At 42.1% G+C, this 18,284-nt stretch overlaps 2 protein-coding genes across 11 annotated transcripts in view; one reads left to right on the forward strand and one right to left on the reverse strand.

The window, feature by feature from the left end:
• Window positions 1-3,755, forward strand: part of RREB1 (ras responsive element binding protein 1) — a 124,747-nt gene extending 120,992 nt beyond the window's left edge. For all 6 annotated transcript variants that reach the window (XM_032685590.1, XM_032685608.1, XM_032685617.1 and 3 more), the window contains one exon: window positions 1-3,755. In XM_032685590.1, the coding sequence (XP_032541481.1) occupies window positions 1-506 (506 nt within the window). In that variant the 3' untranslated portion in view covers window positions 507-3,755.
• The window catches only part of SSR1 (signal sequence receptor subunit 1), a 24,605-nt gene continuing 9,957 nt past the window's right edge, over window positions 3,637-18,284 (reverse strand). For 2 of the 5 annotated variants that reach the window (XM_032685656.1, XM_032685649.1), the window contains 3 exons: window positions 16,655-16,718; window positions 4,764-4,823; window positions 3,637-4,468 (listed from right to left, as the gene is read on the reverse strand). In XM_032685656.1, coding sequence (XP_032541547.1) covers window positions 4,444-4,468; window positions 4,764-4,823; window positions 16,655-16,718 — 149 coding nt within the window. In that variant the 3' untranslated portion in view covers window positions 3,637-4,443. Of the gene's footprint in view, window positions 4,469-4,763; window positions 4,824-10,965; window positions 10,988-15,929; window positions 16,719-18,284 lie in introns of those variants that run through there. The other 3 variants (XM_032685664.1, XM_032685669.1, XM_032685670.1) reach the window with 2 other exon arrangements.

An 18,284-nucleotide genomic window follows, 5' to 3' on the forward strand; every position in this document is an offset into this window, starting at 1 on the left:
GTGAGAGACCTTACAAGTGTCAAACCTGTGAACGGACCTTCACTCTGAAGCACAGCCTGGTTCGTCACCAGCGCATACACCAGAAAGTCAAAAATGCCCGAAACCACGGGAAGGAGAGTGACAAGGAGGAGACCCAGTCGAGGTGTGGAGAAGACAGTGAAAATGAGTCCAATCACAGTGGCGCCAACCCCATCTCAGAAAACGAGTGCGACTCCGCGGGGGCTGTCGGTAGCCATACACCCCTCATGGGAAGCCGAAATGAGTCCCTGGCCGGCATGGCCATGGATTCCCCCTGCGGAGAGGAGAGGAGCGGCACCTGCCTCATGGAGCCCACCAAGAGCGCACAGAAACAGACCGCAAAAGACCAGGAACCTCGGGGTGGCTCCGAGCACGAGAGGCCCTCAGGTTTCATTCAAGACTTGCTGGAGATGCACAACACACCATCTCCCATGAATCACATCCTTGCCCCTGCAGACAGTGCACCTCAGCTCTTGGGGGTTGAATGACTTGCTAGGAGGTTGGACCCATCCCAGCAGGCAAACCGAAGCCAGCAGAGCAAGGTTTCTGGAGTCTCATTTTGGAAGAGCGACCTACAGCTATGGGGAGAGTATGGCAGACTGGACGCGGTGCCATATGCCTTTCAGTATAATAATGCAAGAGACTACAGTATATACTGATTTGAGTGCCTTACTACTTTATTAGATCTTTTGGTATTATAGATTTTTTCAAAAATGATTTTAATATTTTAAAGAATTATTTGGAGAGGACCCTTTTTCATTTAAGCATTAATGTTACCTTTTGTATTGGTGTGTGTGAGCTTGTTCTTGTATATCTGTGATAGTCGCTGTGTTTGTTCTCTGAGCTGGAAATGGGGGCAGTGGGGTGGGAGGCCCTTGGATACCACAGCCAATAACTGGAAGAAAAATGATGTGAATTTCATATGAAATAGTCAGAGGAGATGCAGAGGAGATGTTGATTTATTGTTTTTTCTCAGTAGATGTTCTTGCATTTGCCACACGGTGGAGCATTAAGCCTGTTCGAGGCCTGAACAACGTGGCAGTTGAAGGTGTTCAAAGTGGTTCAAGCCAAAAGCAATGAATTTCAACCTCATGCTTGTTTCCACTTTTCAGCATTAGAAATGGTCTTCTGAATCCTAGGGGTTTTTTCTGGCCGTCATGAACTGAGCATGTGTACAGAGAAGAGTTACATAGCAACGTAACCTATGGAAATTATGCACCTGCTGTTACATATGTTTGATTTGCTTCAGTATATTATTATTATTATTTTATTATTATTTTATAAATCCATCAGTTCGCTCGTCTCTGCAGTCAGCAGAAACCAATGGGCAATATTTGCCCACAGAGATGCGTAGCGCAGCTTGGATCCCCTCTCCAAGTGTTTTTGACTTAACGCTTTCACCAGCTCCTCCTCCTCCTCCTCCTCCTGCTCCTCCTCTTCCTCCTTCTCCTGTGTTGCAGCTCTTCCACTGTACTTTAAATGAAACCCTTCCTCTGACCAGAGAGTCAAGTGGAGGCCAGCGAGGTATCGTCCCACCTGTGCAGGGGTACATCTCACTCGTGGTGGGGTGTGAGTGTGTGCGTGTGGGTGCGTGTGTGAGTATCAGAGGAGAGGTGTGCGAGGACGGGGCCACGCCAGGCCCCTCCAAGTGCGTGAGAAAGGCACTGCGAGTGCTGGATTAGTCTTGTTGCAATCACATTGGTGATAGCGTGTGTTACTTAAAGAGCAAAGTTATTCCGTCTTCCAGTTGAAAGCAAGAGAGAAATGCGAGCCTTACCCTCATCTTGCTACTGTCACGTTCTAGAGCAAGAAAATACTACTGGTAATAAAACTACAGATATACGACATGTTAAAAATAAATAAAATAAATTAAAAAAAAAATTAAATTCTTCCTGAGATTTTGGGGTTGATGCTTGAAGACTTAAGGTGTGCGTCTAAATTTCATATCAGTAATTTAACCCCTTTAATGCTGGCAGCTGGAATTTCTCTGTATGGCTCCTGTTGCCGGCAACAGGTGACACTCTGGCCACCAATATTGAAGGGGTTAAGTGAAATGTATCCTACTGTAGCTGCGCATTTTTAGGAGTGCACAGCATTTTTGTTGTCCTTGTTGTTGTTGTCGTCGTTATTGTTGTTTGTTAATTGTCCTTCAGTCATGACCTCTGGGACAGACAGAGCCATAATAGCATTGCCGGAGCCTCACTGTGCTATTCCACCACTGCAGCCCAGCCCAGCCCAGCCCGCACTGTGACCCTCCCTCCTTCCCCCCGCAGAATTGCTTTTCCTGCTCTCACCAGACATGGAGGAAGTGGGCCTCGAACCCAGTCTATATTATATAATATATATATCTATATATATCTATCTATATATTAAAATTCTCGTAAAATTTCTGGAGACTGAAATCTCACTGTCCAGAATTGAGAGGAAGAGAAGCGTTCTTGAGTAATATTCTTGCAAATAGAATAAGAAAAAATGGTTGAGGTATATGTGATTTCTATTTTTTTGTGGTTGATTTTTTTTTTTAATTTTTAAATAGGGATGTTTGAACCAGTTCTGAAACGAAGCTAATGCCAGATATAGATAAACCAATCACAACCAGTGATTCATTTGAAACTCTACCCAGGTGCATTCTACTTAATTAAAACCAGTTCATGCATCCCTTAAATTGTTATTACTATTATAATTATAATTATTATTATTATTATTATTATTTTGGGTATTTTTTGGTTTTTGTCATTTGGTTTTTTTGTTTGTTTATTTTGGGTTTTTTTGGTTGTTTTTTTTTTTTTTTGCAACTCTCCACACTAAACTGCGCAATACTGTGGGGGAGAAGCCATTACTAAACTATATGCTGCAGAACAATGTAGCAAGTAATTAATTCCCAGCATCCTGCCGGGACATCTGCTAGCAATAATCACTATTGATTTAAAGCTTTATTTAGCCTTTATCTATATCCTAGTAGAGTATAAGGTCTTGCCACATTTTATTGACATTTTTATTAGTTGAGTTTGACTGAGAACTGTTGCTGTTGTTGGGATTTTTTTTTGTTTCCCCTCCTCCCCCAATATTAAACTGTGAAATTTATAATGTGTTTAAACTATGGGTGAATCTTAGGCTTTAGTTTGCATGTTCAGCTAATTTGTCTCTATATGATTTTTGTTTGAATCTTTTTATTTTTTTCCTCTCTCAGGGCTTTTACAAAAAACAAAACAAAACAAAAAAAAAATCTTCTAAAATGCTTTTTCCTGAGTTGCAATGGACTTAACATGGAGATAATTCAATCACTACATTAAGCACTTGACTGTGAAAGCGCAAAGAAAAATAAACAAAGGAAAAAAAAAAGAGAGAACCTTGTTTGAGGCTGTTGTGAAATAACTTTCGGGGGCTATGTGACAGTCTGATTCCATTTTCAGAATGATTCATCATCTTCTCTCTCTCTGTGTCTTTTTTCTCTCTTCTCTCTCTCCACGAAGGAATTTTAATCCTAGTGATTTCATCCCATGCAGGAAACAGTAATAAATGTGTAGAATTCATATTTTTCTAAAGGGAACTTAAACTGCTGCTACGAATTGTGTACAAGACTGGTTTATGCCACATGAACAGAGAATCACACATTTGTTTTGGTACTTTTATTCCTCTTTTTATTCAGTTGTACAGTACTTCCAAATTCAAAATAAAAAGTAAAACTTGTTCTGTATCAAACCATCTAAGCAATAAAATGTTATATTTAAAAATTATAGGTTATGAAATGGACGTGGCTCTTCTTGTGGGTTTGTTGTAACTTGCTCTCAGACTTAGTTCTGCTGGAGGATGATGTACAAGCCAGAGCTTATCTGTGCCAGTAGCATCAGCATTTCTCTTCCTTCGGTTGATCTGAGTTTGAGTTGCAGATGATTGCAGCACTCTGAAAATGCATGTTCCTTTTGACCGCCATTTTCTAGTAGTCAAGCCCCTTTGAAATGCTGCTTTTCTCCTGGTATAGTTCCTCGACAGAGCAGCCGAATACAACAGGAAAGTACTTTGATGCTGATTTTCCTGCGTGGGTGGTGGGTCAGGGTTCTCTTTCCTTTCTATTATTAATTGTAGCCCCATGGTCACGTAAGTGAGTGTCCTTCCAGCTGTGGTGATTAACACTATATCAGTTGCTTTCTGTGTAAATTAAGTAGGTTTCTGCCACTGTAGTATTTTTCTTGCATAAGTCTTTATGGTTGTGAACTCTTTGGGATGTATTCAAAAGCCACGTGCATGTGTCACAAAGAGAGAAATCCTTTATTTTAGCTTGTCAGAGCTGCCTTAGTTGCATTTTATATGCCTTCCTATAAATAAAATGCCTTTCACAGGACAGTGAGCCAAAGAATCATCTGAGTTGTCTATCCAGCTCTGGAGGCCAGGGAATTGCAGTGAAGCTGAAGCATCCCCATCTTCCTAAGTCCTGCTGCGATGGCTCTTTCTGACAGAGAATTGAACCAGGTTCAGAATGAGACAGACAGACTTGGGGTGAACTGCTGCTGCTTTCCTCCCTCAAGCCTCCTGCACGTTCCTGACAGATGTCAAAATTCCTCAGCACTTCCTCTGGTGAGGAGCTGGTCCCTCCTCCCTTAAGAGGGCCAGGTTCAAAGAAAAGCAGTCAGCTAGCCAGCTCTGCCCCAAACTGAGGACTCTCTGGGTGGGCTGAGGGGGTGGAGGCATGATTTCTGAGGGAGGAAACCAGCAGAAAATAAATCTTCCCTCTCCCACCCACTGACCTGTGTCTCCTCTCCTCTCGTGAGACTGATGGGAAGCTTGCATCCAAGTGGTGTGGGGACCTGTCAGGAGGTGTAAAATCAAATGGGATGAGTTTATGTGGCTAGGAAGTGACTGTGACTAGTTACTTATGAAATAGATGACTTAGAAAGCACTTGGTTCTTGGCCATGGAAGGGTATAATTGCTGTGCCCAGCCCTTTTCTCCTTCTACCTCAATTTGCAGTGACTATTCACAAGTTGGGAATTTCCCTGCTCTTCTGGCCTTTGACAGGGTAACACCCTGCAGGGCCAGCTGAACTTTGCTCCTTGCTGGCATTTCCCTTTCCCTCTTTCTGCCTCCACTCCTCCCCACACCAACTCCAGCAGCAGATCTGGCCTGAAACATCAGGTTAACAGAGAGGTGGGGAGGTGGTGGTGGTGTCTCTGTGTGCTTCCTCCAACTTGCTGATTCCTTGCCTCATTCCCTAAAGATTTTTTTCCCCACTGTGTTTAAAGGTAAAGCTGCAGGCTAAATCTCCACATGGACAGAGAGTAGCCCCTGTGTTGTGGATCTGTCTCACAGCAGTGCCTCAGGCATGGAGGCCACACACTTAGCCCAGAGCATTAAGGTTTGGGGAAGATGTAAGTCCTGTGCCACCACAGGGATGCCTTGGCAGCGAGGGGCACCAGGAGAGTGGGGTTTTTTCCCAAGTGTGGAGTATGAAGCTGTGGGCTATGGGAATGGGCTGGAGATAGCAGGATTGGGTAAAAACTGGCTGTCCCAAAGCAAGATGCAGACCCTGGTTGGAGCATCTTTTGCATCTTTGCTGCTATTGAATTGCAAACAGGTAAAGAGAAAGGAATAAGAGTATTTGTTTTCCATTATCCAGCTGTCAAAAAGTAGCCAGAATCTGAGGGATGGGAGGGCTGAATGCCTACACCAACGTCTTCAGAAAGTGAGTACAATCAGAAATAATTTGCTGTTGACATTTAACACAGTGTTTTGGCCTGTTCTGTTGAAAAAAAGCCTTTCTCAAACAAAATCAGTCAGAATTCAACTAACAAAGGTGGCAAGGGGTAAAAGTTTACTTGAAACTTTTCCTTCTTCGCAAGTCTCCGGTTTGGGGAGTCACACATGCCGTATTCTTTAGGCCTTTGTGTAGAGTTACAGTGGGATTGAAAATGTCACTTTTAGAAACCCTGAGGCTTAGGACTACCTGTAAAAGGGAGACAAGACCCCAGCAGAGAATAATCGGCACTTTCTGTATGTCAGTCTAACTGGCACCATTTTTTATCACCCACTCTGACAGAACATCTCTTAACTGCTGGACTGTGCAAAAAGGGGCCACGGCAGCATTTCCAAGAACCTGAGTACTGGAGTACCCAACATCAGGGAGGGAAGTGAGTAAAACCTGTACAATGCACCACCATCTTCTGGTGTCATGGGTCACCTGAGCCTCCAGCCAAGGAGCTGCATAAAATATTTTCCCCCCTATTCCCCTTCCTTGGCACTAACTGTAATCACCTGTGCAAGGGAGGGGCTGTGCTGCAACAGCGAAAGGGGCAATGAGGGAGATGCTGGGTTTTGTGCTCCGATCTGTTTAAATAAAGGAATTGACTTGGGGGATTTTGAAAACCTCCTTCATGCTAGGGAGGAGCTGAATGTTTCATGAAAAATGGTCCAAGGTTTGGGGAAGAGGGAAGTGTGTGTGTAGGAAAAGGTATGTATCTAGCCTAAGTGGGATGGCATGATTTGACTGGTATCTGCATCTTGGATTGCCTGTGCGGTGTCTGACCTGGGGAGGTGATCAGTCACCTGGCTGTGTGTGCACTGCAGGTTGGTGGCATATCACCACTTCACTTCACTGTGGTGACCCCTGGACTTTGAGTCCTGGGTGTGCTCTGGAGTTCCTGGGTGTGCTTTGGAGTTCCTGGGTTTGGCCTCCAGCCCCACACTGGAGTTGTGCTCCTTGCTCCATGTCCTCACATGCACACACAGGGAACAGGGGAAACAAACATCCAGGAGCATATTGTCACTGTCTGGAAACCGGTGACTGCAGCTACCTGCAGATTTGCTGCTGGATTTCCCTAGTCTTTGGAAATTAGTGCCATGCTGGATCACAGGATTAGAGAAAATGGAAACATCTCTAAAATGACAGGAGATTCAGCACAGCTGGGGTTCCTGAGCCAACAGCTCTGCTGAGTGGGTGTATGGTCACAGCCTGTTCCTCTTGTTTTGAAGAACATTAACAGGAAAAGTGGTTTGTTCATCTAGTATGTCTAGAGCATGTCCTGCAGATGCACAGACTTGCACTCAGCAAGTTCATACCTCTTGGCCTTTCTCAATATGACCTCAATGGTGTCTTTCCTAGTCCCCTCAGCTGAGGACTGTGTATTGGGAATGCAGTTTGAGATGATTTAGCCCCTTCTCGACAATTCTGAAAGGATGATTTATACCAAGTAAGCCCAAGGTGTTTCTCCCACACGTTGAGTGGGTGTCAGACACAAGTGGTGTGTGCCCTTAGCCCTAGGACAAGTGAGGGACTCATTCGTCCAGTGGTACTCACGTGTTTGCTTGGGAACTATCAGAGGACTGGGAGGGGGGCACAGCATAGGGAGGAGTGCTCTGGGAGAGAATTATTTAGGATGTCTCACCAGCTGCACCTCTACAGGTGCGAAAGCTGCAAGAGCACCATCCCTGTGTGCTGCCAGGACCCATCAGTGGCTTCACCTGGGCATGGAGGCCTATTTAAAGCAAGGGATGGGGCGAAGGTTAGGTTGTGGGTGTGTTGTGTTTGTGAGCAGCAGCAGCATGTTCAGCACTGTAAAAAGATGTTTATGAAACTTTTCCAGAAATACCGTTTTTAAAAAGGAAATTAAGTGGTTTAATACTTGGGAGAAATACAGTGGAGAGTCAGAGGGCAGCTGGCCTGTTCCAAGACAGCAGTGAAGGCACTGCTGGCAGCAGTCTGCTGGCAGGTTACTGCACAGAATGGGATGCCCAACAGATATAGGAGCATCTGCCTTGATGTTGATATATGCAAGTGTCACCTCAGGTAAGTGGCATATAACCTGCACACACATCCCAGTGTGTTAATGGGGTGCCACACAGACAAAAAACTTGATTGGTTTCTCTATGGAAATGAAAACCTTCCGAGTATTGCTAGGTAAGGTGCCAAGATGCCTTCATTTCAGGACGCATCTGAAATCACCCTGTAGAGGTGAAACTAAATGGAGTTGAGAAATATTGTTGAGGCTTTCCTAAAATTCTAGTATTGCCTCCTACCTTCAGTTCTCAAGTCCCCCCTCAGCCTAAAAAAAGATCCTCACAAAAGGGAAGCAGTTTTTTTCATATATTAAACAGTAGTAAGTGGGAAGACTCCTCTGGCTCACCCAGCCTCACTGAGTAATGCAGTAAACGTAGCAATCCTCTGAGTAGTAGGAACTGAAAATAGCTTTCTTCTTTGCTGTGCTAGTTTATTTCTTCTGTGCCAGATTTGTCTCTTGTTTGTCAGGGAAAACTGCCAGGAGTGTATGAGGAAACTCTGGACGATGGGTGTTTGGAATACGCTGTTGTGAAAGCGCCTGAACTTCTGTAGAGCCTTTCAGCAGAGGGTTGTGAAGCAGCTTACGAACATCAGTTAATGGGAGGCTGTAAATAAGAGGAATCTGCTGGAGAAAAGGCTTTTCATCATGAAAGGTCTGATCTGTTTTCATAATCTTGGAGGCAGAGGTTAATGCAGTAAAGGCCAGCACGGCTATGGGCTGACTTCCCGCCGGTAATTTTTAGCCTGTAAACCACACGTGGAGCGCAGCCGTGCTGCTCATAAAAATGTGTGAAGGTTAGGACAAAATGTCAGCCAGAGGGTCGGTAGCTCTACTACAGGGCATGATCTGAGCAGCTGGGGCATGAGGAACAGCAAAACGTGCCTCTTGGCAGCAAATGTGCAAAGAAATGGTCCTTCCTGAGTGTGCGCACACAGCACTATCAGCCCCTGCCTCCAGACAGGGAGTGGGTGCAGGAACAAGGTCAGTTATGTTTGGGTAACTAAAGCAATTGATTTGTTAAGCTTCCTCCCATCTCCTGATCCTACAGCTTAGGTTTGTTTTAAATGAGCAGCATCTGACTTCTAATGAATCTGCACACAAAAGAAATATTTGTATCTTATTTTTGGGTGATGGTAGTGCTACTTGTGAGATGTAGGCTTGCTTTAACCAGTATTTCTCCCAAGTATTTGCAACTCAAGCTTTACCACATGACCTCTGCTTGGGAACAGGAAGGTGACCTGGCTCTAGACAAAAAATATAACCTTCATCATTGCTGTTTTCTTCTAATTCTAGTGAAGCGCAACCCTACTTGATGCACAGGGCTCCTAGGGAGCAGCTGGGGAGGAGGTAGCACATGGCCTCCCATGTTCTACCACATGCACTGCTGCTGAGTGGGATCCAATATTCCCGGATTTGCACACTATGCCAGAAAGTCTTTTTGGTGGCAGGACGTTTAACACCATTTCATCTGCTGCCTTCAAGGTGCCTGTGTGACCGAGGCTTCAAGGTTACATGTATCAGGTCCATTATACTCCACAGTCAGAGAAAATCAGAGTATCAACCTGCCTGCATACACACAGCAGTCTGTGAAGCCTGCACCACAGCACAGCGAGTTTGATTTCTGAGCTCGTGTCTAGGCCACTATCTGTCAGTATCTTTTGGAGTTAAAACCACAGGGGCTGTCTAGCACAGCTATCTGAGACACAGCCTGTTAGAAAACGAGCTTGTAGGTGAGGGAAAGAGAGGGATCTGGAGAACTGAGCAACATGTGCACCTCTTGGTAACATGTTCTGGCACAGGATGCAGAGCCACATGCTGCCTTTAATGCATTTGACTTTTTGGTGAGTGCACCTCTTTGACAGTTTTGAACTCCTTTTCTGAAAGAAAAGAGTCTTTAGCAGCTGTAAAACACCTGCTTAAAAATGAATGTACTTAATCTGAACAACACTTAATTAAAAGTAATAGCAGCCTCTCCCCCAGTTCCTTCTAGCAGTGTTATACTGAACTGCAGCTGAGGGATGTTTTGCAGTTTGTTAGCAGATCCCTGATGGCAAGTAGTTACTTCCACTGTAGGGAATCAGTGACATCTGGGTTGGTGCAATTCTATAAATTCAGCAGAATAGGAATGAGAGGTGATGGCCCTTGGGGATTGTCACAGAAGGAAATGAGTAACTACAAGGAGCACTGCACCTAACTAATGGAACAGTGACACCCAGTGAGATGCTTTAAACAGGAGCAGACTGAGTCCAGTCTCAAGAGGACCTTGAGGGAACCTATCAAACTACTAATACATTGGAGAGGAGTGTAGCATAGTTTTTAAAATACAAGCTAAATTCTCTTTCATGCACCAGCTTTCCCATGGTGCCCAACAGCAAGATGTGCTTCCTGCTTTCCAGCTTGCTTGCAGCAGCAGCAAGTTAGAATTAAGAGGGCAAAATGTCATTTTCAGCTGTGAGAAATTAATTCCACTCTCCATGAATGAAGCACTATTACAAACAACCAAGCATTAGCTAAGTCTTAACTACTGGCTCTAAAGAAAATGTCACACTCCATGATCAAGTGTTTTTAGGGTATTTAAACTTGCATCTAAATATAACCTGTTATTTTGGTGACCACGTTTGCCACACTGTATGTAACAGTCATCAGACTCTAGCAGTTCCTTTGCACTGGAAACCTCCAATAGGGTATTTTAAGACTTTCCTCCTTGCTAAAGAAAACAGTGTGTTCTTTCTTTCCTTCTCTCTTGAAAACTTAGGGGTGGAAAACTTGCCAGCTGTGACTGGGATCAAGCATGCTGTCCTAGCAAGGTTGTGTCTCCTGCTTGCTTCTGCAGTCCTGTGGATCCAGGCTCAGGCAAGGAAGCTGCTTCAATGTTCTGAACAGTCTGGGCTCTTTGATCCAGCCTTCATGGAAAAGCTGAATGAGAACTCTTTTTATCTGACTGTGGTCAAGGTGCATATGGGGTTAAAAGGTCCAATTTAATCCAACTCTAACCACAGGAAACCTGACTGTGGAACCAGCACCAAGACAGCAGGTGGCAGAGGCAGTGTGTATGCAGCATCCCTATAAACCTTGTCTCTGCAACACCGTGCACTGACACTGCAGGTGGCTACAGCCCTGATGGTTTCTGGAAGCAAATGCAAGACATAACCATTTACAGCTTTTCTGACTTCAAGCTTCATATCTGGCAATTATTTTCTGAAAAGCACAGAAAAATATATTGCTCAGATTTACTCTGGTGACCAAGATACAGCAAGGAATGATTAAGAAAGGCTAGACACAGTTGCTCTAACCCATCCATGTAGATGCTGCTCTTTGAGAAGGGGCTAAAGAAGCTCTCTTGTACTTGTCTGTTATGAGGAGCAGTTGTCACAGGCTTGGGAGATCCCTCAGCTGGCAGATTTGGGTATTGCTGGCTGCAACAATTTCCATCTAGTGAACCCAGTACTGTATTTTATCTCCAGGGTAAAGGCTTTAATCCCACATGCTCCATCAAGCAGCTTCATGTCTATGAAAATTACACTGTGTAGTTCCATCCAGGCCCTGCAGGGCAGGACTGAACCTTCTTTACTAGAATATACACTGTGAGATCATCTTGAAAATCTCCCTTATTCAGACAATTGTGAGACTAAGTACATCACCTCCAAGCATTCTCTTTGCTGTGTGAAAGAGCCAGCTCTTAAGTGGTGGTTTCATTATGTGAATTTAAGTGGCAGAGGGAAAACTCAGTTAAGGCAGGACAAGTTGTGGTTTCCATGTCAGCTGAGCAGACAGAGAGGGAGGAGGAAAGGCAAATTAAGTTTCAGCTTTTCCTCATCAGTTACAGGACTGGGATGTTGTAATGCTGAAATATTACTGCATCTTGGCTAATATAAATTTATAGCCAAGAGTACTTACATGAGGGGACAGAAAAGACAGGCAGATAGATAGACTGCAATAACTGGTTTAGAAAGAAGAGATACCAAGATGAGATCTTAAAAACCTATCTTGATTTTTTCAGGGAAAGATGAGGCAGGCTTCAAATTTCAGAGTTATTTTTATGTCTTCTTGGACTTAAAAATACATCAACACATCTGCTTTTAATTTTTTCCTTATTTATCCAGAGATATATTTCAAAAATACAGGAGTCCCAGCATCCTTTATTTTTAAGCCATTTTTGTCAGCTTTTTTCCCTGCAAGTCTTACCTCATTCTGTTTGGATGCAATACACCTGCTGGAACTGCTACTGTCAGAATTACTGCCTGGAATGTCATGTTTGTTTGGTCAGATAACAGCATTCATGGAAAAGCCATAAGGATTTGGCCTTATTAAAAAACCTTGTGCTTCAGCAACCTTTAAGCATCTTAACAAATCCTTTTTCCACTGCCTATGGTTTAACAGGAGGTTATTCCTTCTAGAAATGTAGGGGACTATGGTTCAGTTTTAACAGATGAGGATTCAAGAACTTACTGAACATTTTCCCAGGGCCCTCCCTCATTCTTATGAAGAATTCTAATCTTAATTATGAGTCCACTGTCCAAAACAGAGTATTTGCTCAATATTATTTCCATCCCAACTACACTTGTAGAAAGCAGCTTTTTAAGAATAGTATTTTTTCCACTCTTTGCATATTTGCAAGTACAGGTTGCTTATCAAGGAAAAGGCCTTTTTTTTGGTGCCATACTCATGCTTTATTAAAAAAAAAAAAAAGCTACACAATGCTAAGAAAAAAAAAATCAAGTATAATTTACAAAAACCTGCAGCTGTTTTAAAGAGATCTGATCTCACCTATAAATGGAAGTCAGCAGGTAAAAACCTAAATGTTAATTTAACACTTCAGTTGCAGTACATCTGAACTTAATCATCCAAAACAATCAGTCATTCTTAAACTGACTGTTGATTGTAGCAACACAAACAATCATCTGTATCAATTGATTAAAAAAAGTCACTGGGAAAATTGAAAAGATAAATGGAAAAATGTCCGAAGAATGTTACTTAGCCCGCCCATAAGCTTTTGCAGAAGATAGGAGATCTTTCTGGCTTTGCTCTCTTCTGTAAGTTAATTGCAATTTCTCTGTGAATTTTAGAAATGTCTAAGTGTAAAGCTGCTGAGTTCTGTTCAGTGAGGGGACTGAACTGGTACAGTATGGATCTATGTATGCAATTGCCAGCAAGCTACACTAGTGCTATGTCTTACTATCTCCATGGAAGCATATTGTGCAAGTCTCAAATAACTTCAAAACACTCTTGAAACAGCCCTTGTGTCACTCCTATGAGGTAGGCAGTGTCCTTCCTTTGGAGGAGAAAAGAGAACAGACTCTTTACTGCTCAGTACATCAGGCACACTGAAAAATGGGACAACCAGCCCACATTATTGTTTGGCTTCCCTGCTACTTCCCTGAATTCAGAGCTTTCACCTGCAACATTTTGTTTAGCACCATGCATTCCAGGAATAATCAGTGAATGATAATTTTGATTATACCTGTTCCAAGCTAAGGAAGAGCTTCAGCATAACTCTTTAAACAAGCACTACCATCACTAGTCTGCAATTTAATAATTATGTACATGAAGAATTAAGGTGATGCTTCAATCCTTTAGTCTGACAGCAGCCACTCTTCTTTCTCAGATTAAATGATACTGGGAAAAAACGAACTGCTGTCATGAAGCAGACAGCATACAGAGGGCTACAAGTATCCCATGCAGTTCAAATGTAGCTCAATTAATACTTTGTAGACATGAACTCAAGCAGTTTTTCTTACCCAAAGTGTGGAATTGTTAAGTCTGCACAATTTTTTTGAGTAAATTAAGGAGCTGTGAGAAAGGAATTAATAGTGGTCCTTCACTCTAAGGCCATAGTTTATGTGCTGTCTAAAACCACTTTAACATCTCTTACTAATTAGAAAGAAACTCTAGCCCACATCTTTTACAGTTCTCACTGTGAAACTTTCTCAAAAACCTCACAGGAGCAGTGGTGTGGCAGTGTACTAAGCCAGCTGAATAGTGGTGAGAACGCTAGATTATTATAATGCTTATGCTGCCACATGGAAAGGGGTGGCATAGAGACAGGTAGAATTGCTACTGTCTCATCTTTAAGTCAGTGAAAGGATACCCTACACAGCTGATAATAATGATATCCAATAACATACCTGTGACACTAAGCTATCTCTGTTTAAAAACTGAGTAGAAAATTCAAGTACCAAAATAAAAGTTTCTAACCAATGGGATAAAGCAGCAACTATACTCTTCCATTTGAAGAAAAATGAGTATAGTAGACTGGCTTATTCACTAGAAATAATGTTAGAGATGCCAAAGTTCAGTTTCCACTGCATACTGGAATGTTATTGCTAAGTTTCAACTACAGCAAATTAAAGAGAAACAAGTAATTCAAAACTGTTATGACATCATGAGCAGTAGTGGTCTACTGGCCACTGTTCTTATGAACTGCTTCTGGCTGAGAAAATTACTGTGAACTATCCACAGTGAATGCCAAGTTGTATGATCAGAAAGATGGGTTTGGCACAACTGGACATGGCCAGTGCTGATTCCTATGCAAGATGCCTCCTCTCTTCCTTCATGCTTAGAGCTTAAGCATTTGGAAGGTAATCTTCAAGTGCAGAGAAAAGGGCTGAAACCTTCAAGTACTTACTTCTTATTTGTACAGTCCTTCAGCTTCTAAAGGCCACACTTGCTCCAGGACTCAGTCAGTAAGGGCTAATCTATTTATCTCAACAAAAACTAGAGTATTACAAATTAGCATCCTCTGTTCTGATCCTTTGTCTTTTTTCCTGGCGTACCACTGTATCTAGAGTAGCTCTCATCACCACCCCCTCAGAGAGTACCTTTGATCCTTGGGAAGAATTAGAGCACACAGTTCAAGATGACCTATTACCAGAGGTGAAAAAAAACCCCTCTTGATGTCAGGTTAGAGACATAATCCAAAAGAGGGAACTTAAAAGTTCAGTGTATCAGGTGCTGCAATAAATATAGGGCTTTAGTATATAAAGCATTTAATACACAAACACTGTGTTGAATCAATGCAAGCTCGAATATAAGCCCTCAAACCTACCACAGAATCACAGATTACATCACTAAAGGCAAAAAAAGTTGTTCCACACAACTTGAGTGGAGATACCTCTTATGAAGGCAGCATTCAACTGTTTGCTAAGTGATCTGTATGAAAACAAAGCAATCTTAACTGCAAAAAGTATTCTGCCTGGACTAGCTATATTTTCAGAAAGTTGAATAAAGCATCTCTTCCATAGCAAGATGAGTCAAGAACATCTTCACAGTTCATTCTGGCAAAGTGTATAATAAAATAGTGCCAGTACAGGTAGTTTCAGAGCTTAGATGCTTCAAACACTGTGACAGGATTTGGAAATATTGCTTAGCATTCATTGACTCAGAAGCTCAGCCCCTGGAGAGCAAGTTTAGGTCTAAAAGAGCATTTCTACAGGTGGGGATCAGAAAGGGCAGGGAAAGAAGACAGAGGTTTCAAATCGATGCCTCTTCCTGACCTCAACAAGCTTCCAGATAACCTTCAGACACAGGAAGAGACACAGTTTAGACACAAGCAATTCACACCTTGTCCAAGTGCCTGAATGGCAGCAAACTGACACTCTATATCTGCTCTTTTCCCTGTCAGTTAAATTCTTGAATGCAGTCGATGTGGATCAATACCTCAGTACCTGGTAATCATGTAAGCACAAAAGGGAATCTCATTTTGATTTCATAGAGCTTTTCTGCTTGAGTACTGAAATAACATGTAGTTAGTGATGAATATGCATCTGTGTTACTAGTAAGAAAGACAAAGTGAGAAAAAAAATAATTCAGACCAATGTACTGAGCAGCAGAAAGATGGGTGAGATTTAAAAACCATAAAGGGTGAATTAAATAGTCTGCCAATAAAAAAATTCTTTGATGCCAACCATTTTTCAAATTCAGTTTCAAGTGTGTACAGCAAATCCTTGTAAAGCTTTAAAAAAGCCCAAAATCAACATGTGGATACATATGGCATTCTAGTTTTTAGGAGAGAGAACCAAGAACTTACTGAAAAGTTGTTCTGTCTTGTTCAACAGTTTCTTGAGTAAACACTGCAGAACCACTACTATAATCTGAATACTTAAGCTGCTGGTACAACTCAAATAACTAACCATTTACCAAGTTGGGTATAAAAAAGATTTATGTAGTAATACCAATTCAGCACACAAATTCCATGCTTCACGAGTTCTGCTGCTGTGTAAGAGTCTTTCTAACATCTGTGCAGATAAGTTCAGATTTTTAGGTCACTGCATGCCCAGATCAAAACAGCAGCAAAATATCTACCACTACAAGCAGCTATACCCAATTGTGCCTTTAGAATGCAAACTATGCAGAAGTCTAGATGATCAGTGCCTGGCCACTGAAATGGGACCACACACACAAACTTCAGTGTGTGCATGCTGTAAAGAATAATGTTACTTACTGAAGAAGAGAAATGCATACAGATTCTGATACAGATATGATACAATCAAGACAGATTAAGTCACTAGACATTCAGATTAGGAGAGGAGAAAAATCCTTCAAAGACAATGTACAGATGACAAGCCAGCATTACAAAGAACTCTAAAGGCACATTTCAGGTAACATGTTTCTGTTAAGACCAACCGCTTACACACGCAGGCACAAATCTTAACGGGTACCTTCCCCCACCCCCCAACAATTAAAAAAAAAAATTAAAGAGAAGTGCATTTTCAGTAATATTAACACCATTCAGTTAATCTGTTCAGTCCAAATGTTTAGCAATATTTTCCTTATGGTGATATGGATTCTCTGCACTACTCCAATCCAAAAAAAAACCAAACAGGCAGGATTAGTAAAGGTTCAACTGTTGTACTTAGTTAATATTACTCATCAGAGCCCACTGGTCTCTTCTGTGCCCTCTTGTAGGGCAACCTCCTTGGTGAAGCTTTATCTGGATGGAAAAAAAAAAAAGAAAAAAGGAGTTACAGTTGCATCAATTGCAATTGTTACATGACTATGTATTTTTCTCCTCCCAAACAGAAGACAAACCGCCCTGCTAAAGCAATGTATCACCACAGAGAAGCCAATTCAAGCAACTTGTTCAGCCTTTTTCATACTAAATAGAAGGTAACAAAGAAACGTTTCCATTCTGTAACATGCAACTCCAGGGTGAAGTTTGCTCTAGCCAGTTACTAAAATACGAAAAAACCCAGAACCAAAAACCTACACCATCTCCACCCCACTCCTCTGTTCAGAAAACTTTCATGTTCGGTAATTACACTTTCATAAAGTTAATGAATTATTTTGATCACTACTGACTTGAGTTTGCCTTCATGAAAAATTTATGATTGACTCTCCTTCAAGCAAGTTGTCTTGCATAAAGCATTTCCACATTCATATGGACTAGCAGCTGAAGATAAGTGTTTTTCTTGTGAAAAATCCCACTTTTCCGGAAAGCATCCACATTTGACTATGAAGATGCACTTTGTAATCAGATATCCCATATGAGGATTCTTCAGTGTGAGGGTGGTGAGGCACTGGAACAAGTTGCCCAGAGAAGCTGTGGCTGCCCCATCCCTGGAAATGTTCAGGGCCAGGTTGGATGGGGCTTTGAGCAACCTGGTCTAGTGGAAGGTGTCCCTGCCCATAGCAGGGAGGTTGTAACCAGATGAACTTTAAGGTCCCAATACAAACCCTTCTGTGGTTCTATGATTATTGTAGAGAAGCTTCAATACCCTGTATGAAGTGCTAAAGCGATTGCTATGTGCACCTGCTGACTTAAAACCGCACATTTTCTTAAAACAGAACAATCTCCAATAACTTCACTGTTTAGAGTATGTGCAAACACAAGGAGCAGCCATCATGCCACTATGAGCCAATCAGTACAGTATGAAATGTCTTTCAGCAATAAAATTTTAAGAACCTCCAATATCTTGAAGGCCACATATTTTAAAGAACTCTACATTAGAGTTCTAACTGAAGCTAACCGGGAGCTGAGAAAACAACAATTAAGAACAACTTAATTGTTCAACTTACATCAGTTTTTCCTAGACTTCAGGTATTAGGATAATGAAAAGATATGAATATCTATTTGGCTTAAGAAAGGGACTGGGACAGGACCCAAACATTACCAGGATTTGAACCTGTTTAAAGACAGCTTGTTATTCAGAAAAAATAGCATTTAGTTTTTCTTGCTAGATTGAGACTTCAGATTTCTGTGCCTAGATTTTACACTATCATTCTTGTGTCTCACAGAAAACAATGTACAAGAAAGCTTACATCTTCACAAGTAGGGCAATAGTCCTGTAAATAGAGCAAAAAGGGTGAAGGAATAAAAAAAGCAAAGTCATCAGCTCCTGGTACATATCAGACCTAAGGCCTCTAGCCCTTCTACACTAAATGAAGCTCAGAATATGCTTATTTCATTAAAAGAGCAGTCTTTGCCAAGTAAAGGTAGGTCCCACAAAGGGTTTTCAAAGCACTTCTCTTTATGTCTCGTCTAGGGTGCACTTTGTTG

This window comes from Chiroxiphia lanceolata, chromosome 1 (assembly GCF_009829145.1).
Source record: "Chiroxiphia lanceolata isolate bChiLan1 chromosome 1, bChiLan1.pri, whole genome shotgun sequence".
Classification (NCBI taxonomy): Eukaryota; Metazoa; Chordata; class Aves; order Passeriformes; family Pipridae; genus Chiroxiphia; species Chiroxiphia lanceolata.